Below are 24,273 nucleotides of genomic sequence, written 5' to 3'. Positions count from 1 at the left end.
CCAGTCCTCATAGGTTTATGACTAGTCAAGGACTTTCTCTGGCTCAGCATTGCTTCCTCTTACAAAACAGAAGCACTAGCCCTTCCATTACCTTCTGTGGACAGTGCCATGCTTGGTGAAATACTTTGAGACAAGCGGGGAAATGGACAGGAGGCTACAGTACTTTACATACTATTTGTTATATAGTATGTTTTATTTTTTGGTCATTGTGGGGCTCGAATCAGGGCCTGGGTGCTGTCCCTGAGCTCTTTTGCTCAAGACCAGCACTCCACCACTTCGAGCCATAGCACCACTGCTGTGGCTTTTTTTTTTTTTTTTGGTCCGGTCTTGGGGCCTGAACTCTGGGCCTGGGCACTGTCCCTGAGCTCTTTAGCTCAAAGCTAGTGCTCCAGCACTTGGAGCCACAGCTCCACTTATGTTTTTGGAGTGGTTAATTGGGGACTTTTCTGCCCAGGCTGGCTTCGAACTGTGACCCCTCACCTTCCTGAGTAGCTAGGATTATAGGTGTGTGCCACAGGTGCCTGGCTTAACCATAAAAACCCAGCCCTCAGCTTTTTCATGTTAAAGCTGCTGAGGTTTGGGCCTTGGATAATATTGTAAGCTCATAGTTTCGGGGTGTCTTCAAGCTCCGTAGCCTTGTCTTGTACAGTGACCAAGGCGGCTCTGAGTGGGGCTTGGGTGGGCCCTCACAGCATGAGCTGCTGTGACGAATGACCCCAGATAGAATGTCTCAAGGGTTAAGTGTGGGTTTCTCACAGGTGTAGAGACTGAAGTCCAGGGGCAAGACCACAGCAGATCCGGGTTGCGGTGAGATCTGTTCTTCAGATTGCAAACCCCAGTTCTCGCCTACTTACTGCCTCCGCAGAGGATGAGGAGAGAGACCCGAATGGGGGGAGAGAGAGCGTGCAGCTCTCCACCTCTGCTTCCGATGTGCAGGGCTCATCCTTAGGACACCTGTCGCCATGGCCCATGTCCAACCCACTCACATTGTGCTTAGACTTCACATATGAACGTGGACACAGACATCAGCCCAGCAAATTTGGAGAGGGAAGATGGACGTGAGGCCGGGGCTGGGGGCAAGTCTGAAAGCAGGCACTGGGTGCTTGGCAGGTCAGAGAAGAGCATCCATGCATCTAGATGATGCCCACAGACCCTGGGTTCCCCTGGAAGGGAGGGGTCCCCTCCCCCTCCTGAAGAACGGTTTGTCCATCTGCATCAGGAAGCGGGATGATGGATCCAGAACGGAAGGCCAGGGCCACATCTGTTCAGCGGAGAGACAGAGATGCACAAGTCATCTCCGCCCGTCTGCCGGAGCCGGGAAGCTGCAGGTGGAAGAGGAATGGGGAGAGAGATAAACGGGGAGAGGGAGAGATGTGCTTGTTTTCTGGAGATGGCCGCGCCTTCTGGGTCTTCAGAGCCACCTGTCATCCTTGCAGTCCCCCTTGCTGTGATGGCAGTTGTCAATATCATGCCACGGGGGGAGGGGGGTGCCACTCCACCCGCAGAGAGGATACCGTGGGAACAGAGGCCATTACGGGTCTGGTTGGTGGCCATCTTGGCGCTAGCTGGTTTCAACTAGTTTTGCCACTAAGGGCTCTGTCTCTTGCTTTTAAGGAGAAGCAGAGTTAGGGCAAGAGTTTAACCGGGCTGTCCACTTCATTCCTGGGGTCACACAGGGAGACTAGGAGGCAGCGGCAGCCCAGGCCCAGCCCACAGGCCCAGCCAGGGAGTCACCGGGCTGCCTGCAGAGGGATCTGGGGTGCCCGTCCCTTGAAGGTGGGTCTAGAAGCAGAGGAAGGACCGTAGCAGAAGCCTGGTGGCGCCGATGTGAGCTGTTCCCATTGTCTGTCCTGCTCTGAGGCCAGAGCTGTGTCAACATGGAGCTGTTTTCCTTTCCCAGGCTCATTAGCTCCACTTCCCCAGATGAGTTGGGCAGTGGACGTTGTCCATCCTGGCTGGATGAGAGCTGAGCAGGCGACAGCCTGGAGCCCATGAGTGGCCTCCATCCTGGGTGAAAGAGATCTGCATCCCTCCCACCCCGGCCTGGGATCTCACCGAGGGGCCACGCAGGGCCCAGCTTTGCCCGGGAACCTCTCCAGTATTGCACAGGCAGACCTGAGCAGCCTCCGCTGTCCATTCAAGGAAAGGGCTCCTGCTGCTTCTCGGGCTGTGACTTCACCAAAACAGGAGGCCCACCAAATCGCTTTGGGTAGCTCAAGGGCTACCTCAGAGCAGCCTGCTCCAACTCCATCCAGAACCTTCCATCCACCTGTCCAGTGACTGGCACCACACAGCTCTCCACCCGCCCAGTGACTGGCCCCTCAGCTGGGAAGAAGGGCCACACTGAGAGCAGAGGATGGCCAAGCTTTAACTTTCTTGGTGAATGTATTTGCTGTGTTTATTATAAGCCAGGGCAGAGGAGAATAGCTAGGGGATGCTGGTGACCGGGAAGTGGAATTAATGGTGCTAATCAGCTTTCTGAGAGGGTCGGCATCAGAACATGGGGAGGGCTGAGTACCCAGAACATGCAGAGTCCAGTCCCTCGGCTCTACTGAGACACACAGTGAGTGCTGTCAATCATCGTCACTGCGTTGAGCTGGCTAACACTAGTACTGGTCTTCCCAGCCAGCCAGACTTTGTCCCCACTGCCTGGCCTCGTCCTCCCCTGTGGTCAGCGCCCACTGGGCACATGCATTGGAATATCACACTGCACCCCGTGAACGCATGTCAAGTCAAATCTCAAAAGGATTAAAAATGCAAAGGAAAAACATGGCTTAGTAGAGCTGAATTGAAGAGAGAGAAAGCAGTGTGATGAGGCCCCGGTGGGACTTCGTGTCAACACGAGGCCCCCACACCATGGGGGCATCCGTGTCCCCGTGCTCATTCTAGCCAAACTGCGGGCTCTGTCTCTGATGGCCAGGCTCTGGGGCTCCATCGAAGACCTGCACACCCTGTGGGCGGCCTGTGCGTGGGGCTCTGCCCTCCGCAGACTGCGTGAGCAGGGGCAGTGCACACGGCAGTGCCCTCCCGGGCAAAGGAGGCCTTACCTTTGCCCCTAGCCCATACACAAAGGCCCCAGGCCCTAGTGTGTACTTGGAGATGAGAAGTAACGAAGTCCAGGAGTGGCTGGCAGTGTGGGTCTGCAGCACTGAGCACGCCTTGCATGCTCACAAAATTAAAATTAAATGAAAACAGAACTAAGAGGTCCCAGGGTGCCTTTAGTCCTTATAAGAACAGGAGATGAGAATGCAGAGAGATGTGAGGCTGGGGGGGCAGGGCGGTGGAGAGAGGGAGCGGTCACCTGTGAGCGCAGAAAGAGCCAAGCACAGCCAGCCCTGCGGACATCTCAGTCTGAGACTTCCAGCTCCCAAACTCCAGAGCAATGAAATGTCTGCTGTCTGCCCCCCAGGCCGCAAGGATCAAGATCCGTGAATCTGAACTGTCTCCTCCTTGCCTAGAGAGCTATTTGCACCGCCTGCCCCTGTAGACTCAAAATCATCCTGCAGCAGTGGAGAGCTTAAAACATGAGTGGTAAAACACATTTCAAAAAGCCCAGAAAAAAGGCTGGATATTCGTGGCTCACACCCGTCATCCTAGTTACTCAGGAGACTGAGATCTGGGGATGGCGGAGCCCTGGGCAAGAAAGTCTGCGAGATTTATACCTCCAGTGAACTACCCGAAAAGCCAGAAGTGGAGCTGTGGTACTAGCCTTGAGCAAAAAAGCTCGGGGACAGTGCCCAGAACATCTAGCTGGCACTTGATACTCGAATCTTTAGATGTGTGCCAACAAAGTCATCATCTCCAGTTTTCTCTTGAACGAAGGGTCCATAATTAGGGGTCAAATAATCTGTCTCTCCACAGATGACCTTCAGATCTCCCCGGATGACCTTCAGAAGGGCCAAGCCTTTCACTTGGAAGAAAACTCAGTTTGTCAGACCCAAGGAATGAGTCACTGCCGGTGCCCGCTGGTGCGCACCCCATGCCCTCTGTCTCGGGATTATGGGGCATTGTGCAGGCCCTGCCGGCACCTTTCTTGTCTATTATGTGTCATGTTGAATTACAATCAGAGCTCCAGCCCGCCGCTTACAGGAAGCGGGCCATGGCTATGAAGCTGTGGCTGAGTGTAAGCCCCTTGTGTTTCTCTGAAGCACTGTGGAGTGGGATCTTGTCTCCCAGCTGCAGAGCAAGCTGCCAGGCAGAGCGAGGCCCTGGATGGTTCTTTCTGATGTCCTCAGCCCAGATGCGCCCCACCCTGTTAGCTATTCCCTACTGCAGAGAAGTAGCCCTGCTCCTTCTCAGACAGCCGCTGCCCAGGCTACGACATCAGAGGGTGCTCTGCTGGCCCGTCAGCCAGTACCCAGGCTGCTCTGGAATCAAGGTGGATCCCTGCTTGCTGAGGAAGCCCTACCATGTGGGGCCTCAGGTGCCCAAGTGTGTCAGGTGACACGTGGAGGGAGGAAGGGGGCACAGTCAGGGCTTCCCTGAGCTCCCCTCCTTTAGCACCCCACATGCCCCCTGGAAAGCTGACTCTGGGGCTCCACTTCCACTTCGGCGGAAACCCCCAGTCCTCATTCCTGGCTCTGTGAGTCCGGGGCTGTGAAAGGCCCGCTGCGATGTCTTCTGTCTTTTCCTGTAAGTCCAAAGTCATGGGGGGGGCGGGGGGGGGCCCTGGAGGCTGGGGGCGTGGATACCACAGGTACTGGAGCAGGCTCCTCCTGCAGCTGGCTGCGGCCCAGAGAAGGCTTCCAGATGCTCAGGGGACCACACTAGACCTGCTGTTCCTCCATCAGCAGAGAGAAGAGCTTCCTGTCACCCAGAAAGAGCCTAGAGGACAGTGCAGGAACATTCCCGCGGTCCCATCCAGGGCCCCAACCCACACATCCTGAGCGCCGACTGTTCTGTAGCTGATGGCCACTAGGCTGCCCAGCAAGGACTGACCGTGACCGGAGGCCAAACACCATCTCCTCAGAACACACAATGCACAATATTCTGAGCACTCCGTGGCCAGCGCCATTATTAACACCTATGAATAAACCAGCATGTAATTAACTGACTGCTAATTAGGAGCTGTGAGTTCAAATCTGCTGGTGCTTTATGAACACAAAATGCACCAATACCACAGATCAAGTGAACCCTGGACCAGCCAGGCTGCTCTGAAGCAGACCGGTAGGTCTGGGATGAGCGCATGTACGTGGCTTCTGTAAAGCTGAGGCATCTGGGGGAGGGCTGGAGCCTGGATCCTCAGAAGAACAGTGACTTCAGAGGAAGAAGGACCCAGCCTGCAGACTCCAGGATTGCCCGCAGCCATCAAAGCTCTTCCCCAGCACACCATGAGCCCACACTCCACTTCCATGGTGGATGCGGTGACCCATGGGGTCCAGTCCTTGTATCAAGAGGACAGCTACCTTGTACCTGCAAATGTCCAGAGGCTGTTTTGATCAGCAGATGGGCAGGGGTGAATCGGGAACCTTTCAACAGCACCTCTTTGCTCACTGGTGATCAATCTGTAATGGAGGTTTACTCTCTCCACTTTACACATACCAACACTGAGGCTCAGAGATCACATAGCTAGGAAGTGATCTGGGCTGGATTCAAACCCTGACTTCCAAGTCTGCTGCACAATGTGCCTGCTCTGGGTCGGCTCCTGTCGGTCCCTCTGACCATCTCCCTTGCACTCTTCGCTCCTTGTGTGAGGACTTCTGGGGCCGCTGGTGGATTTGCACTAGGTCCCCTACACACTCGCTCCTGGAGCAGCTAAGAGTTCCTTGCCCTCCTTTTGCTCTAGACCTTCAGTGGTCCTCCAATGCTCCACATTTGGAATTCTTCAACACTGGAAACAATCGCAGTTAAAACATACTCTGGCCAGGCATCGTAGCTCACACCTGTAATGCTAACTACTCAGGAGGCTGAGGTGAAAATCGAATTCAGAACCAGTATGGGCAAACAAATCTGAGAGACTCATCTCCAACTAACCTGCACGAAGCTGGAACTGGAGATGTGGATTTGGTGGTAGAGGGCAAGCCAGGAGCAAAAAAAAAAAAAAAAATGCTGAGCAAGAGCGTGAGGCCCTAGTTTAAGCCCCAGTACTAGCACAAGACAGAAAACCCACACCTCCTGCCTTCTCTCCAAGTCCTCCAGCATTACCAGAGCACCGGAGCAGAGCCGGGCGCAGGATCGGAGCTCGGCTGCATGCTTCACGCCGTCCTGAGGGTCTCGCTTAGGATGTCCACTCGTGCCTCTTTCTGGCAGGACAAATGTGCCAGCGGGGGCAAAACCTGCCCTCAGCATCAGCCAGTTCCCAGTTTTTACTTGATCTTTCTCTCTGGGGCTGCTGGGGGTCTAGAGTGAGCTGACCCAGGCTCCTTCTCGAAATACGAGGTGGTTGTTGGCTGGAAGAGACAGTGGTGTCGACGGTGCTGAACCGACTCTTGGAGCATGCAGACTTGGAGCACCGAGGACCAGAGCACTCTGGGCAGGCCACCAGGCCAGGGTGCCAAGGGTGAAGATGAGGGTCAGGGGGTGCAAAGTGCAGCTGCTACTGGCTCCCAGCATCTGAAACCCGCAGATGCATGGCCATGGCAAAGCCCAAGCTCAGCACACTGTGAAGAGATGCCTTAGGTCATGGTGAGGCAAAGTGCTCCAGCTAAGGCAGAAGCTTCTAGAATAGATGCTCTGTGTCTGTGGCCAGTTGTAGGCAGTTGGACCTCCAGAGTAAGACCTGGCTCAGGCTGGGCTGAGGAAGGTCCAGGGCAGGAACTGAAGTCAGGCCTGGGCCTTTTGAAATCCACGTGTTATGACCCAACGGTCACACTCCTGGGCCACTGTGGCCAGGAACTCTCTGGAAACAGCCCTACCCAGGGCCAGGGACCTCCACTCTGAGTTCTGCAGGAGCCTGGGCTGGGGCCACACATCTTGAGAGGCGACCTCGGGAACACAGGGGAGCCATCAGCCATGCCTGTGGGGACTCCGTGCTGGGCACGGCTTCATGCTGGATCCCAGGGAACCAGACTCAGCCCAGCCTCAGGGTATGTGGTTTATCTTTTATTGGCTGGTTACCAGCCTGTTTTTTCTCATCATGAGCTGAACACACTCACCTCTTCCTTGGCAAAAGCCACAAACGATTAGCCACCCACAGGAGGAGACACGGCAGGTGGCTCACGAACAGAGATGCCACATCTGAGGGCCCTGGGGGTCTTTTTTGGTTCTGGATGGCCCTCATTTCTGTCATCACTACGTCAGGTGGACGTTGATACCAGAAACGCAGGCTTCTGGATTTAATGTCCATTCACAAAGAGCAAGAGAAGGCTTTGGTGTAAGAGAGGGCTTTGGAGATAGAAGTTTATTGTTTTGGGGTTTTGTTTTGGTTTTTTTATGCCAATAATAAGGCTTGAACTCAGGGATTGGGCACTGTCCACACAAGGCTGGTGCTCTACCACTTGAACCACACCTCAGCTTCTAGCTTTTAGGTGATTAATTGGAGATAAAAGTTTTACAGACTTTCCTAGTAGGCTGGCTTTGAACCTCGATCCTCAGACCTCAGCCTCCTGAGTAGCTGGGACTCCAGGCATGAACCTGTATTCGGTGACAGGGCTGTGATGTGCAGGAGGATGTGCTGGTGGTGAGCCAGATGCACAGTGGGCAGCTGTGCGGCCTCAGACATCTGCACAGCCTTGGACGTCTGTGCTGTGTCTGACCATTGAACAGAAGACCGTGTGTACGTCTTCTCCAGGCTCACATTCTGCTTCTTGGGACTCCAATAGGCAGTTGTTAGAAGGGCTTGAGAGAAACACTGACCCCAGTCTAGACCGTTTCTGAGTGGGAGCTGGAAGCCACAGTTTCTACTGGTGGCTTAGGCCAGGTGGTAACAAGTGCCTGGATGCTCCCTGGAGAGGGGGAGGGGGAGGGAAGGACACACCTCCCAAACCTGGAATTACACCAGTCTCCTGAGCATCTTTTAACTGGTGACCTTCGTGCCCTGCTCCCAGACTGCAGACGGAGTCTCTGGATCGGGGCCCCGGAGTCATCTTCTGGCGAGAGCCAGGCCACTCCTCAGCCTCCTTCAAGCCCCGAAACCCAGGAGACAGTCCTGTGTGGCAGAGCAAATCAAACTGATCCACCCTTGGGAAGAATCATGAAGGTTTAAATCTGAATTTTATTGGAGGGCGGCAGAGAACAGTGAGTGCAGCCAGGACTTGAACACCAAGGCCCCGTTGTCCAGGAAGTGCTCCAGGGCTCACGTGTGCTGCTGCTTTTTCCTCTTGCAGAGCTCTCCTGTTCACAGAGGAGACCCCAGGCCGCACAGGATCAACCAGCCGCAGAGCGCAGAGAGAAAGCCTGTGGCACTCACAGGGCCGGGAAGACAAAACCAGGGACTCGAGGCTGCTGGTTCAAGACCCCGAGGAAGAGAACAGAAGTGAGCCTGACTTCTATGGGCAGCTCCCTGCGGGCTGTAGCTGCTCAGGTCACACAGGGAACAGGAAGGCGAGGACTCTAGCAGTGTCATGTCCTGGGCCCCCAAGTCCTGCGAGGAAAACTGGAGTCCAGACCAGCCAGCAGGAGAGGCTCTGGTAAGCACCCGCTGCTTTTCACTGCCCACTGAGAAGTGGAGAACTGAGAGTAAGGAGGGAAAACAGAACTGACTCTCATCCACTAGTCAAGGTGATCTCCACGTCAAAACGATGAGGAGTGTGATGATGATGATGATGATGATGATATTGGTAATAAATCGACACTAGAAGATAACATCATCTAGAGCAACACAATTTTTATAATTGATCTTTTGTTATAAAAGCCAGAGAACTGTACTAGAGAACTAGAAGCCAAGTGAAAATTAACTAAGGCCAGGCACCAGTGGCTCACGCCTGTAATCTTAGCTATTCAGGAGGCTGAGAACTGAGGATCAAGGTTCAAAGCCAGCCCAGGCAGGAAAAGCTGTGAAACTCATATCTCCAATTAGCCACCAGAAAACCAGAAATGGTGCCATGGCTCAAGTGGTAGAGCACTAGGCTCGAGCTGAAGAGCTGAGAGACAGCACTCAGGCCCAGAGTTCAAGCCCCATGACTAACAAAAAAAAAATTAGGTTTAGAAATGTGTTCTGAGAGCCAGCTACAGTGGCTCATACCTATAATCTTTGCTAGTTAAGAGGAAGAGATTAAAAGGATGATGGTTTGCATTCAGCACAGGCAAAAGATCTAATATTAACAAACAGTCCAGATATGATGGTGCATGCCTGTAACCCCAGCTATCTGGAAAGTGTAGGGAGGAGGATAGAAATCTAAGGTCATTGGAGCAAAAAGTGAAAGATCCTATCTGAAAAATAACCAAAGCGGTAAAGGCAGCTGTAGAGCACTTGTCTAGCAAGTAAAAGACCTGAGTTTTATCCCCACTTCTGCACAAAGGAAAAAAGATTTCTGGAGATGTTCTGTGTTTTGGGGTTATCACAAGGACACTGTAAAAATAACTCTGATAACGTTCAAGAGAACATGCGAAAGTGGGAAGGATTTCAGCAGACAACTGGGATCTTTAAAAAACAATCAAGGGATACCCTAGAAATAAAACAATAGCAGAAATTTAGAAAGTGTGGCATAGGATTAATAGTAGGTTAGACACAACAAAGGAGAGGATTTGTTAAGTGGAAAACATGTTTCCAACCAATACTCAGGTGGAGAAAAGATATCAAAAAGGAATAAAGTTGTTCAAAATGCTGAATAATGTGTGGGGCAAATGGAAACATCCAATCTTGGTATCAGCGGAGGCCCAGGAGCAGATGAGAGAGAATATATTGGCAAGAATTTTCCAAAGCTGATGGAAGAATGAAGCAGCCTCTGATAGAAGAGGTTTCTTAGATATTCCGCTGGCTAGAGAAGACATTACCTAGGCAGGCATAGCAAATCTACCCAGGCAAAAAAATACAGTGTTGAAAAGAAGCCAGAGAAAAGTGATGCACACTCACCAAAAGAGAAAAAGTAAGAATTTTGGATGACTTTTCAGCAGGAAAGCTGAAAGCTGGGAGTCAATGGTAAGAGAGCGTCCAAGGGCGAGGAGCAGGTGTAAGCATGGAATTCCAACTGAAAGCACCTTTTGGAATGAGAAGAAAATAAAGATGTTTTTGTGAAGACAGACGCACACTATCAGAAATATTTAAATAGACTTCTGGCAAATAAAAAAATAAATAAATAAAAGCAAAAAATCCGGATGGAAGGAAACAGTTCAGAAAGGTTGGAGAACTTTGTGAAAAGCAAACATGTGGTTAGATGTAAATGAGTATTGGCATCTAAAACAATAGTAGTGTCACAGAGTGCTTAAATATGTAGAATGCATCTCAGGAAATTAGCAGCCTAAAATATAGTAAAAAAATATTTTTAAGTGAGCTAGGTGGAATTAAAGTGCTGTAAAGCCCTTATGGAAAATCTGTGAGACACTTATTTCCTATTAACCTCCAGAAAACTGGAAGTGGCACTGTGGCTTAAAGTGGTAGAGCTCTAGCCTTGAGCAAAGGAGCTCGGGGACAGCGCCCAGGCCCTGAGTTCAAGCCTCATGACCAACAACACAACAAATGTAAGTAACAATGGGAAAAATTGTAAAAAACATAGTAACATGATAAAATATAGCAATGGTTACATTAAATGTAAATGGACTAAAATTAATTTAGAGATTAATGGTCCCATGAACTAGTAGGACTATATTGGAAATCTCTGACACTATTTTCTCTAGCTAAAAATGTGCATATTCTCTAATCCCCTATTTCTACTCTTTGGTATACACCTCAACAAAGCCTATATATGTGCTTTAAAAGATATATTCAAGAATGTTCCATACAGCATTATTTGTGATCCAAGGCACTCAGTACCAACCATAGAATGGGCAATTAAGTGTACTGGATTTGTAGTCAGATGCTGTATAAGAAAGTGAGCACCTGCTATGCACACAATTTGGATACTCTCTTGGGCATCATATGGCATGAAAGAAATGACACAAAATGTACATAATGTGTTGCTCCATATTTATAAAGAAAAAAATCAACTATGAGACAGAAGTCAGAATAATGATTACATTTGGCGGGAAGAGCAGTGACTTGGAGAGAACACACTGGAAGATTCGGGAGTGCTGGGACAGTTTGTATCTTGGTAGAGGTGGTGTTATATGCGTCATTTCGCTTTATAGAAATTTGTGCACTCTAACAAATGTGTGTTATACTTCCAAAAAATCTTCTAATATAAAATTTCCTCTAGTATTTCTTGTGAATAGTTCCATTTACTACTACCAAGATAATCTCATAATTAGGAATAAACTGGACTAAGGAGATGAAGACGTTGAATATTAGAAACTATAAAACATTACACACAGAAAAGAGTAGCACATGCCCAAAACACACTAACATTTCAGGAGATAGAGACGGGAGGATTATGATTCAGAGCAGCCCAGGCAAGTTAGTAAGATGCCTCCATTTCAGAAACAAAATACAGAGCAGTGGTTGCCAGTGGGGCTCAAGGAAAGAGCACTAGGGAACTTGCTTTGCCTGAGCGAGGCCCTGGGTTCAGACCCAGAACCATCCCCCCCCCACACACACACACGCACATTCACACACTATCAAACATGTCTGAAAGAAATTAAAGAAGACAGAAAAAGCTGGACTATAGCCAGTGTTCATAGATTGGAAGACTTAGTATTGTTAAGATATCGTATTATCCAAAGCAATCCTCAGGTTTAATTCAATCCTACATAGGCAAATTCATCTTAAAATTTCTATCAAATTTAGAGGGACACCAAATAGCCACAGCCATGTTGAGAAGGAGCAAAGCTGAAGACTTCATTGTAAGAAATCAAAACGGCATAGCACTGGCAAGAAGAAGGGCACAGAGGCCATGGCTCACAGACACAGTGTAAAGGAAGCATGATGCTGGCCGTGAGAGATGGGGAGTGGGCAGGTTTCATAGGGAGGCCCGGGGAAGAGGGGGTGGGCATATCAAAGCTGAGGCAGGACTTCCAAAAGATGGTGGCCAGGCCACTGATTTCTTGATGTGTTGGTGTGGTCTCCAGGATAGAGTTCCTTCCTGACCCATGTGTTTGCTCACTTTCCTGGCAATGATGAGAAAAGTTTGCCTGGAGCTATAAAAACCTTCAGTTCCTTCTTGTGGGGAAGGGCAGGGAAGGGCAGGGGTTGGGGGAGAAAGAAAAAAAATTATCATAAAAACATGTGTATTAACCAGTGGCTCATGCCTGTAATCTCAGCTACCCAGGAGACTGAGACCTGAGGATTTGGGTGTGAAGCTAGCTCAGACAGGAAAGTCTGGGAGATTCTTATCTCCAGTTAACCAGCAAAAAACAGAAGTGGAACTATGGCTCAAGTTGTAGAGTGCCAGCCTCGAGTGGAAAACCGAGTGAGAGTGTGAGCCCTTGCGTGCCAGCCCAGGACTGTACACAAAATACACACGTGGAAACCTGGGCACGGAAAGCGTCTTGGCTGGTTTGGGAGCTAAAACGACAGTTGTGAGCGCATTCAGATATCTGTTCCTGTTACCACGTTTTTTCATGCACATTTGCAATAACAAAACCTAAGTATACTCATACCTTATGCATAAAATACCCACTCACCTGTTTAAATTAAGCATCACAGCCTGGGTCTCAGGTGCTGGGTGAGTGTTCATACTTGTTGGCATCAACACTGAGCTGCTGGAGGTGGGGGCAGGGGGGGGATGGGGAGGATGACCCTTAGGCCATGATTTAGGAATTGGGAACCAAGAAATGTTGCCGGGGCTGTGGACTTCATAAACCCAGTGAGGGGCTGGGGATCGTATAGAGACTGACAGTGATCCTCAATCTGCTTATGCTGGGGAAAAATGGAGTCTGGGTTGCAGCATTCGGCTCCTAGCCCTCCTCACCCCCACCCCATGGTGCTAGCAGAGGGGATAGTCAGGCTTGGAGGCCATGGTGCCTGCCTAGGAGAAATACCAGGGCCTGGCCCGTGTGTGAGCGAGAGAAGGGTGGAGCTGGGAGGGAGGGTTACAGGGTAAGAGTGCAGGCTCACCCGCGGCGTGAGGATGGAGGCAGGTGACTGAAGGTGTGTGTGCAGGAAAGTCCATGACCAAGGTGGTGTCCATCAGTGAGACAGGCTCCGATGATGACTTGGGGTGCGCAGGGCAGGCAGAGGAGCTGGAGGGAGCTGTGGGGAGCAGTGGACATGTCCCGTGGAGATGTGGGGAGAGTTGGAGATATGGGAGGTGGGAGGAAGCTTGGGGGAGCAGGCTGAGTTACACAGAGGGGGCGATCCTGGGGTGGTCCACAATCAGAGGTTTGCTGGAGCAAGTGAACCCCTGAAACATGCCTATGGGGTCCTGAGCAGTGGGCCTGGGGTTTCCAGGGGGGCAGGGGGCAGACAGGAAGCAGAGAGCAGGAGGGGGAGAAGTGGGGAACACAGGATGCAGAGACCCAGGAAAGTGAGGGTGTGGGGCAGGGGAAGGAGGGCTGGGAGGGCCGGGTCAGGTGGGAAGGTGGAGGCACAGGTGGAGGGCCAGGAGATGGGCCGGCGCGCGCGTGGGGAAAGCACAGGCTGGCGACTCTCCCTGATCCCCAGCACATCTTCAAGGCAGGAGCAGTCAAGTCCTTCCCGTCTAAGAAACTTCCGGGGATTCTTTCCTTGGTCATTCCTCCACCTCATCTTTCCTCATTTTTCCTCTCTGTGGGGCTTCCTGGGTTCCAGGTCACACACTCTGGTTGGCTCTTCTCATTTTCCCGCTCTCTTCTCTGTCACGTTCTGGAAGATTATTTATACTCCAGCTCTCGTAGTTTCACATTTTTATCCTATTGTCAGTGTCCAAGATTATGTCTGTGGATAGCCATGTGCCCCCTCTCACAGAGGCTGTTTCTCCTTTCCTCTGTTCCTCCTCTTCTATGCGCCCCACCTGCCCTGCAAAATCAACATCTTTTCGTGAGCTTCTTCCCAAGCACCCAGCTCCACCTTGAGTAGGAAGCCCAGAGGGGAGAGTTACCTAGGTCTGTACAGTGAGCACGGCTTGGGAGTTACCTTTGCACTGCTTTCTGCCAAAATGTCAGTCTTCTCTTTTCATGGTGCCATGAACTTCCCAAGAGCAGAGACTGTTCTTGGGAATTAAGTATAAAACAACTGACTCAGTCATTTTAGGGGCTAGAGATCTGGATCCATGGCCAAGCACGTGCCTAGCAAGCCCAAGTTCCTGAGTTCAAACTAGAGGACTAACAGAAACAAAAACAAAACAAAAACTGAACTTGATGGTGGGTGTTGATGGCCTACACCTGTAATCCTAGCTTCTCGGGGGCCTGTGGTATGGCCATCACAGCTCCTGGCTGTGATCTGAGAAGGCTGTGTGCTTCCTTCCCCCACTGAGACCCCGGGAGCACATGCTCAGCAGGTGTTCACTGGTTTGAACTAGATGACTGGAAATCACAGTTAGGAGTCCACAGAGGGCAGTGGGACAGGAGTGTTTGTCCAGTGGCAGGAGACTGAGAGACAGAGTTCCGCCCTGGGCTGGCCTCACAGAGCTCAACGCCTCTACAGACTCTTCCTGGGCACTCACAGCTTAGATTTGATAGGGAGATCAAAGAAAGACAGCTGTCTCTTCTCGCTCCTATTTCACTGGTTCGTGATGTTTTCAGCATGCTAGGCAAGTGCTCTGCTACTCGAGCCACACTCCCAGCTCTTGTGCCTTTACTTTGTTTTGGAGACCGTGTTCTTCCTTCTCTTTGCCTGGCTAGCCTCAAATTCATGATCCACTTGTTTCCACCTCCCAAAGAGCTAGAACCACTGGCTCGTGTCACCACACCTACGGCGTCATGAGATAATTCACCAGGAACAGTTGACACAAGTGAGCTTTGGGCTGGCCTTGAATAGAAAAAAACTAAGGGACAGTACCCAGGTACTGAGTTCAAACCCCAGTATACACACAGACACACACAGACACACACACAGACACAGATACACACACACACACACACACACACACACACACACACACGTGTCCATCCTTCCCCACCTCCCCTCACCTATATCCATAGTCTAGTGACTTCCTTCTCTTCTCAGCCAGCGGGCAGAGCCACTGGCTCTCAGAGCAGACAGCCCCAACAGCCCTTCCCAGCACAGCCATCAGCGCCAGTACCATGGGGCAACAGCTGTGAGCCCCTTCAGCTGACAAAAGCAATAGGTCTTAGGGCTTTCCCAGAAAGTCTTTATTGATGATATTGATTAAAATGAGAATAAAGAAATAGACCCTGAGCCTTCCTACATTTTCTCTACAAACAATAAAGTAGCTCGGTAGAGGAAGCCAGTCTGCTCAGCCCTCGAGTGTAATAACGCTGCCTCTCTCTCCTTGTTCCAGGGACTGCTGTGGACTGTTTGGAGAGAATGGCTTGACTTTGAAGGTGTTTTTTACCAAGGCTGCCCCTTTCGGGGTTCTCTGGACCCTGACAAACTACCTGTACTTACATGCAATAAAGAAAATAAACACTACGGACGTCTCCGTGTTGTTCTGCTGCAACAAAGCATTTGTGTTCTTGCTCTCATGGACCGTTCTCAGGGACAGGTTCATGGGAGTGAGGGTAAGTTCCTCTCCCTGTCTGTCTCCCTTTCCTCGGCTCACAGCCCTGTTCCCCCCCCCAGCCACCCCCCACCCCCGCCACCCACCCTGCACCCACCCATTGGCTTGCTTGGCTCCCTGGGCTCGGCTGGGAGGATCAGCAGCTAACCCCTGGCCTCTAACTTGCAGCAGAACCGGAGCCCGCCTTGCGCTCCCCGCTCACAAGCGTGTGTTCACTCATCACCCCACGCATGCCCCCAGCTTGCTCTGGAGCCGGTGTGAGGCCTGGCTCTCCACTCCTCGTGCCACTGTGTGCCGGTGACCCCGGGGTCACTCCTGGCGCCCTGTCTGTGTCCCATGGCCCTGAGCTCTCCGCTGATGTCGCTGCTTCCTGGTTGGGGTGCGTCTGAGACCTGGGTGTGCAGGCCCATGTGAGTCTGAGTGCTGTGTTTGAACTGAGCAGGTCATGGGTCACCTGACTCCCACGGGCTGCCTTGTGTGTGACAGGAGACATAGTACATTTCCCTCCGGGCTAGTCAGACGCCACAGGCATGTGTGAAGTGTGACAGAAACCCTAGCAATGTGTGAAGCGTGACAGAAACCCTAGCACACGCCAGCTGGCACGTGGTGGTCAGCCCTGAAGGAGGGGCCAGGGTTCTGACTGGCTCCCCCTGGTGGCTGGGAGCTGTAACTATCCACCAGGGAGAGGGCCGGTCAGAGCACTGTGGCCTCCTGCCCTAAGGCGGGGAGGGGGGGTGGGGCAGACCCCAAGCCCCCCTCTGCCCTGGCCACCTCCTTGGGGCCATCACATCACCTGAGGGAGGGCGCCCCCACCCCCCAGTTATTCACACAGCCGTGGGACTGTGACTCAACGGTCGGGTTGTATTTTTAGCTTGTAGCAAGGGGAGAATTAGTTTTGTTAATTTTGGGATAAAAACCTGCTCTCCAGAAAAGCCCTCAGTAAACAAATGATCCAATGCGTCTCTGCGGGGACGGCAGGTGCTCCCCGCCTGCCACCCACCCTTGGCCAGCCATCCAGGGATCTCTGCGTCCTGGGTGTCCTTCCCGGCTTTACTTTGGTGCCAAGAGCCAAAAGAATCCGTGGAACTTTCCACATGAGAGCTTGTGACAGGGGAGAAACGCCTCAGGGTCCGTTTGCAACTTACTTAGCAGAAGAAGACAGGGTGTCTTTGGGGCTCACTAGGCAAAGGAGGCATGAAAGTCGAAGGACACCCTGAGTCCCAGACTGCTGTTCCGGGTGTCCACCTCACAGCTGCACACTGAAGTTCTAGGCAGGCCACGGTACCAGTGGGTGCCAAGGGGGCTGTGGCATGTGATGGGTGTTGGAACTCGCAGACACGAGAGGCAGTGGCCTGTGGGACTGGACGTCCTCTCAACATGAGCTGGGCTGTGGGTTCAGGACCTTGTGCTTGCTAGAAAGGTGCTCTACCCTGCGTTGTGCCACCCACGCTTTTCTTGCTTCTTGCTCTGACATGCACTTGGACTGCAGTCCTCCTACTTTGTATTGATGGTGGGAGCTTGGGTGATAGGTAAGAGAGACATCTTGCCTGGCTTCTTCATGAAGATTATGTCTCATGGACCTTTTTACCTGGACCTTGAACTGTGGTCCTCCCATCTCAGCCTCCCAACTAGCCAGGATTATAGGTGTGATCCCCAGCTTGGCTCTGGATCCTTTGCAGGACGTTAATTGTCCCTGGGGCTTCGTTTCCCTGGTCTCTGTGTGGATGGCATTGGCCCTAGTTGAGCTGATGTCGGCTGTGCCTATGGAGCTTGCCTACCGCTCTCCTTCCTCAGTGTTGTTCCTTGTCAATCCACAGAGGTGGATGCACCAGCCTGATTCTTTTGACAGTGTCCGAGGCAGCAGCAGGACGGGCAGGAAGAGCTAAGGGCCGGGCTGGGCGGGACACTGGGCAGAGCGCGCCAGCCTCTGTCTCAGGGCACTGGAACCTCTGATTGCTCTCAGCCGGTCATGTACCGCAATGTGGTGAGGGCTTAAGTGCGAGGAGGAATTGAGGGTGAGCCAGGCAGCCAGGGGGTAACCCCATGGACCTAAGGCCCCATCCCCACCTCAAACAGATCTCAGCGTGTGTAACCAGATCCAGGAATACTATGTGCTCTGGGCATGAGGCCTGTCTCTCAGCCTCCGCTCCGGAGCTTCCCCCCATGCGTAGGCGCAGCATTTGGGGGGATGTGGGCTGGACAGCGGCAAGGACTTGTGGGCTTTGCTCTGTCCAGGTGTGAAGGAAGAGGGCCATGACCAGCTAGCAGGGCCAGGATCTTGCAGTCCCTGCTGGGGCTGAGCCCTCTGCTCCAAGGGGTCCAGTGTGTGAGGCAGATGCTGCCCATGTACCTGACCTCACAGCAGGACTGCTGGAGCCCACACAGCCAGCCTCAGTCCCCAGGACTTGTGCTGACCCCACAGGGAGCACTGTTTCTGGTGCCCCTGGAAGTGAGGCCTCAGGCTTTGCAGCTCCTTGAATGTCAGGGGCTGGTCTCTTGGGGTGATGAAGTGGGGTGGCAGCCATCTTCTCTCTCTCGCTTCCCCTTCAGCCCTTTGGCCTCTCTGGTGCCCCTCCGGCCAGCCCTGGGGCAGGCTCTCAGTGGCTCATTGTTCAGCTAGTAGGAAAGAGATGAGGGGTTGGAAGTCAGTTAGGAAGATAGCTCTTCTCTACTTCCCTGACTTCCTGAGTTCAAGGAAGGCTGGAGCCCCGCATGCGAGCGTCGGCTCCTACCCTCCCCAATCCTGGACCATCAGTGGAGCCGCAACTTTGTGCCACATGTGTCCCTGTGGCCAAAGCTACCCCATGTCCCTCAGTTTCCACCGGGGGCCTGTCATACTCTCCAGAGAGGGGACCATGCTTGTTGAGCTACCTCTATCCACTCAGCATTCAAATGTGAAGTGTGTGCTAGATGGAGGGAGGGGGGGAGGGAGATGCTCAAGGCCGCCGCTGACGCCAAGCAGACTGCTAGGCCAGAAGGACAGGCGGGCAGTGGAGGCCAGGCTTGAGACCAGGGTATCTGTTTCATGCACAACTGTAACAGTCTCTGAGTTGATACAGGATTCTACAGGAGTGCTGCAAAAATGTGCCCAGAAGTGTGTGACTGGGACACAGGGTGACATTAGCACACAGCCACCTCACCTTTTAGTAACCTAAAGACTGCACTGCAATCCGAGGCCCCGGGCACCTTCAAGCCAGCAGCTGGCAGCAGCCTACCTGCTAAATATAATATAATATAATATTATATATATATATATATATATATATATATATTCCATGTGTGTGTGTGTGAGAGAGAGAGATGCTTGCCTTACATAGTGTACCAATGCTGCACGCAGACGGCCAGCCCTGTGGCTCTCTATCACCATCACCTGTGTGACTTCAGGCTGCTTACTTAACCTCTCTTAGACTGGTTGTTCCACCTACAAGGTGAAAAGAATGGAATTGAGCACACATGCGTGCATACATACACACATACACACGCATGCGCGCACACACACGCATGCACACATGTGTACATGCACACAGCCCTCCCCCTGCCTTCCCCTACCCCCCCCCCGCCCCAGGTATGGTATAGCTCTGTGGCTGCTTCTGATTGGATCTGGTCGTGTGTGCTGAGCCCGTGCTCCTTGGGTTGCAATCTCAATATGCCCCCTTCCAGGAAGCACAGGGCCAGTGGGAGGGGAGGCTGGGTAACTCCCTATCGGATCCGGGCATTTGCAGCCCTGACTGATGGACAGTGCTCAGCAACCACTAGTGGTATGAGAAATGGAGACAGGGGCTGCTGAATATGGGGTCTGTGTTCCCTGATGAGATCAAAATGAAACAGAAATAAAAGCAGCCAGGCAGGTGCAGTGGCTCATGACTGTAATCCCAGCTGGTTGGGAGAGTGGGAAGATCCTGGTTTGAGGCCAGCCCGGGCAAACAGTGAAGCTTCATCTCAACCAGCCAGCCAGGGGTAGAGGTTTTGATCTATGATCCCAGATCAGCCCAAACACAAACGTGTTACGTAAATAAAAGCAGAAGGCTGTGGGTGTGTGGCTCAGGTGGAAGAGCGCCTGCCCCGCAAGCGTGCGTCCCTCTCTGTGTCCCAACCCGGTACCAGGGAGTGTGGGTGGGAGATGCGCAGGCAGGCTCACACGAGTGCACTTTTGGAAGTAGCTGGTGCCAGAATACGGTCACAGGCTCTGGGCGGCACGGTCAGGCACAGCGGCCAGCGGCGGAGCTGGGCCACACTGCCGACGTCACCCACTGGGTTCCATGGCTATGTTGCACGTGGCCAAGTCCCTCAACAGCAACAGGACAGCTGCAGGGCCACCTCTGCTGACCCCGCAGGAGGCCCGGGACGAGATGCCACATTCCCTCCTCTCCCTCCCCACCTCTAGCCTGGCAGCCTCCCCGCCCCAGCCTCACCACCACTTCCTTCCTCCTCCCTGCAGATTGTGGCCGCCATCCTTGCCATTGCCGGCATCGTGATGATGACCTACGCCGACGGCTTCCACAGCCATTCTGTCATCGGCATTGCCCTGGTGGTGGGCTCCGCCTCCATGTCAGCCCTGTACAAGGTACACACAGGGAGGGCGGGCTGCCCACGCTGGCCCTTCACCCAGGGAGCTCCTGGCAGGCCCCAGGGTGCGGGAAGAAGACAGTTGCCAAGGGCTAAAGAGGGCTGGACAGCGTCCGCACTGGGCCCTGCCACCTGGGCCCTGCCACAGTCAGTGGCCATGCACCCTCACAGTGGTTAGGGTTTAGGGTTCAAGCCGCTGGCCTAACTCTCATCCACCCCAGGGGAGTTGGAGACTTGAATATCTAGTGCAGCTTGGTCAGGTAAATCTTTGGACATGCAGATTTTTGTGGCCACTAGCCAGCGTGAATCCACAAGGAAGTCACTCGTTTCTTGTGGGTTGAATACACAAAAATACAGCTGCTATGGTATGGGGATTGAAATGTTTGTGAAGTTGGTACAGTGGCTCCTACCTGTAGTCCTCGTTACTCTGGAGCTCAGCCCAGTTTTCAAGGTCTCATCTCAGAGAGGAAGAAGTGGGAGAACACAGTCATAATATTTAATACCTAGCCCGTGAAACTAGGAAAATTGAGGGGAAGGGTTGGGTTAGGAGGGACTGGAGAGAGCAACGGAAGGGGTGATAGCGATTATGATGCATTGTACTTATAAACTGATTTGAGGAATATTTACCCCTTTGTACAACTACCTAAAGACAATAGAAATGTGATTGTCAACAATAAGAGAAAAAGAAAGGCCCCACCTCTGTCAGCCAGGGCCCAGGCAGCCTCACGCCCCACCCCAGCAGGTCTCACGCCCTCTGCCCCCACCCCCTCCCGCAGGTTCTGTTCAAGCTGCTGCTGGGCAGTGCCAAGTTCGGGGAGGCCGCGCTCTTCCTGTCCATCCTGGCCGTGTTCAACGCCGTCTTCGTCACCTGTGTCCCTGTCGTCCTCTACTTCACCAAAGTGGAGCACTGGAGCTCCTTCGCCGACATACCGTGGGGAAACCTTTGCGGGTTTTCCCTTCTCTTGTTGAGTAAGTAGGGCCCTGGCCCGAGCCCCCAGCAAAGCCGAGGAGAGGCAGGCTGGTGTAGAGGCCGTGTCCTAAAGGAGAAAGGAAAATGGTCCCTCGACTACCCCTCGATTGCCCAGGCCACCATGTTAGGCCTGTCCCCCAAATCACAGCTGGACAGGGAGCAGGAGAGTCAGGCATAGAGACCACCTTGCCTAGGTGCCATCTCCCTGGTCACCTGACAAGGTCACCAGGGCTCCACGAAGACCACCTGCTGAGCAGAAAAGCCAGAGCAGAGAATGGGACAGCAGGAGAGGAGCAGAGCTGGGAGGAGACCCTGTCTCCATGGCCAGTCCCCATGCCCAGCAAGTCCTCCTGCAGGGAGGGGGGAGGAGGAGGGGACGGGGGGGGGCAGCCGAGCAAGCTGCCTTCAGCCTGACTGACACCCCGGGCCAGGCACTTCACCCCTTGAGAAGCCGGGTGCCAATGACTCCTGCAACCTTCATTTCAGCATTCAATATCGTATTAAATTTTGGGATTGCTGTGACGTACCCAACGCTGATGTCCCTCGGGATCGTCCTCAGTGTGCCTGTGAATGCAGGTAAGCTGTGCCCACCTGCCTACTTGTCACCGATGTGCACACACAGCTCACACACTTATGTGCTCACTTAGATGGCCTTATATACACGCTCCCACATGTAGGCTCACACATACCACTCACACACACATGCTCACATGCAGGCTTACCCCCGCTCACACATGTTCTCACATCCACACACACACACACACACACACATTTCACATTTACACTCACACCATTTCCTGTTGTCCGTGGTATATGAAGCATGGTTAATCTTCTGCTGAGAGAGCACGTTCATGGTGCTGCACGCTACATACACAGTACCTCTGAGGAGGACTGAGCCTCGGGGATCTGCCGAGACACAGAAAGTCTGCAGTTGTCTCGATTTAATCACTGAGGAGAACAGAGCTGAGTCTCGGTGTTATTAGATACAGAAAACTATGCTTCGGTTTTTGCAAGTGACTTTCTGGTGAGACATTGGGTCGGGTGCGGTGTGGAAGCACATTGAACTGAGCAGGCGTGGACAGCCCAGTTCCTCTGCCCCAGAAGGAAGCCAGGCACCGTTGCCTGGGTGCTAGGACTTAGCTTGTTTGCTCTGGGGCATACACACACACACACACACACACACACACACACACACAGTGGACGGCTTTTCCAAAACTTGTCCACCTGCCCCTTACCTTCTCCTTCGGCCTGGCTCATGCTGGCTTCAGTTCGGGACTGTCTGCGCAGAATCTCCTGACCTCATCCCCAGCTCCCAGTCAAGTTTGCTCTTCAAATCAAATAGGTGAAACTCTGTTTTTAAACTATTGAAGTAAAGTATGTCCTTATAGAGAATGTGAAAAGGACAAAAAAAAATTTTCTTATGTGTGTGACAATTCTGGGACTTGAACTCAGGGCCTGGAGGCTGCTGCTCTGAGCTCTTATTTGTTTTGCTCAAAGCTGGTGTCCTATCACTTGAGCCATAGCTCCAGTTCTAGCTTTTTGGTGGTTAATTGAAGAATCTCACAGACTTTTCTCCATGGGCTGGCTTTGAACCTTGATCTTCAGATCTCAGCCTCCTGAGTAGCTAGGATGACAAGTGTGAGCCACTGGTACCCAGCCTACCCCAACTCCCCCATCGCCGCCCCCCAAAAAAGAACTTTAGAAATATCAGTACCATTTTCCTTATAGGACACCAAGAGGCAGCTAGAATTAAACTTTGCTACACTTCCATCTAAATACATAAAGATCCCAACTACTCCTGAGCTGTTTTTCTCTCAGACACCAAAAATTAATGTTTAAACTCAGGTGCTGGATTTTGGAGGTGATATGCAAAACCAACTTCAAGATGATTTGCTGCACGCAGCCCCAGCCTGCCTGGCACAAACTCCTGGTAGAGGATTCTGGGGTCCTGGAGGACCCCAACCCTCTTGGCCGACCCTCCCTGCCCAGTGCTGCGGCCTCCTGTTCTGTGGCCCAGCTGCTGACCCCACTCTGTTTCCCGCAGTGGTGGACCACTACACCAGTGAGATTGTCTTCAATGGCGTGAGGGTCATTGCCATCGTGATCATCGGCCTGGGTTTCCTGCTGCTGCTGCTGCCGGAGGAGTGGGATGTCTGGCTGATCACGCTGCTCACGCGCCTCAAAGTGAGGAAGAAGGAGGAGACGGCAGAGAGTGGCGGGGACCTGAGCTCTGGCCCCCAGAGCAGGGGCAGAAGAGCTCGCCCGTCCTTTGCACGCTGAGGCCGTTCCTCTGGGACTCTGGGGATGCCCCCGTGGTAAGGATTTGGAGGCCTGTTCCTGACAGAGGCCCCTCAGTTGGGTAAGGTGTACATACCTGTACAGTTTTGGTAATCTGCGGTAAATTCTATGGTATTTATTGGCATGTCCAATTTGCTTGCACTTTTCCATATCAGACCTTCCACTTAAGGGTTCCGATGACATACAGAAGATGGAAGAACTCCTCAGCGCTTCTTCAATGAATGTAAAGTCATTTCAGATGAGCCTTACATCGGTCGTCTGGATGACAGGCAAGCTGGACAAGCCAGGGCACATGCCCTGAATCTTAGCAACTGAAAATGACATTGTACACTGTGATTATTTTTCAGCTGTAGTAGGTCATATTTTGTTTTATACCAGAGCTGTACTCTTAATTTTAAGGAATTTCAATGAACCAAAAGATAACTGTCAGTCTGAATGGGTAACTGGGTCGATGGGTGGATGGATAGATGGATGGATGGATGGATGGATGGGTGGGTAGATAGGTGGATAGATGAATGGGTAGATAGGTGAATGGATGGATAGGTGGGTGGATGGATGGATGGATGAATGGATGGGTGGATGGATAGGTGAGTGGGTGGATGGATGGATAGATGGGTGAGTGGATGGATGAATGGATGGATGAATGGATGGTTGAATAAATGGACTGATGAATGGGTGGATGGATGGGTAGATGGATGGGTGAGTGGAGGGATGGATGGATGGATGAGTAGATGGATGGATGGATGGATAAATGGATGAGTAAGATGATGGATGAATGGATGGATGAATGGATGGATGGATGGACAGATGGTGAACAGATGCATGGGTGGGATGGGAAACAATAAAGCAGGAAAGAACATTGGACATAAA

The 24,273-nt window shown here is 52.3% G+C and overlaps 1 protein-coding gene across 1 annotated transcript in view; it reads left to right on the top strand.

Moving 5' to 3' along the window:
• Slc35f3 (solute carrier family 35, member F3) overlaps positions 1-23,385 on the top strand; it is a 135,324-nt gene extending 111,939 nt beyond the window's left edge. The window contains exons 3-7 of the mRNA XM_013014640.1: positions 15,351-15,570; positions 20,008-20,133; positions 20,912-21,104; positions 21,592-21,681; positions 23,150-23,385. Coding sequence (XP_012870094.1) covers positions 15,351-15,570; positions 20,008-20,133; positions 20,912-21,104; positions 21,592-21,681; positions 23,150-23,385 — 865 coding nt within the window. The remainder of the gene's footprint in view (positions 1-15,350; positions 15,571-20,007; positions 20,134-20,911; positions 21,105-21,591; positions 21,682-23,149) is intronic.
• The last annotated feature ends 888 nt before the right edge of the window (positions 23,386-24,273 follow it).

The sequence above is a fragment of the Dipodomys ordii genome, unplaced genomic scaffold (genome assembly GCF_000151885.1).
Source record: "Dipodomys ordii isolate 6190 unplaced genomic scaffold, Dord_2.0 Scaffold24, whole genome shotgun sequence".
Lineage (NCBI taxonomy): Eukaryota > Metazoa > Chordata > Mammalia > Rodentia > Heteromyidae > Dipodomys > Dipodomys ordii.
This window is presented reverse-complemented; position numbering and strand designations above follow the sequence as displayed.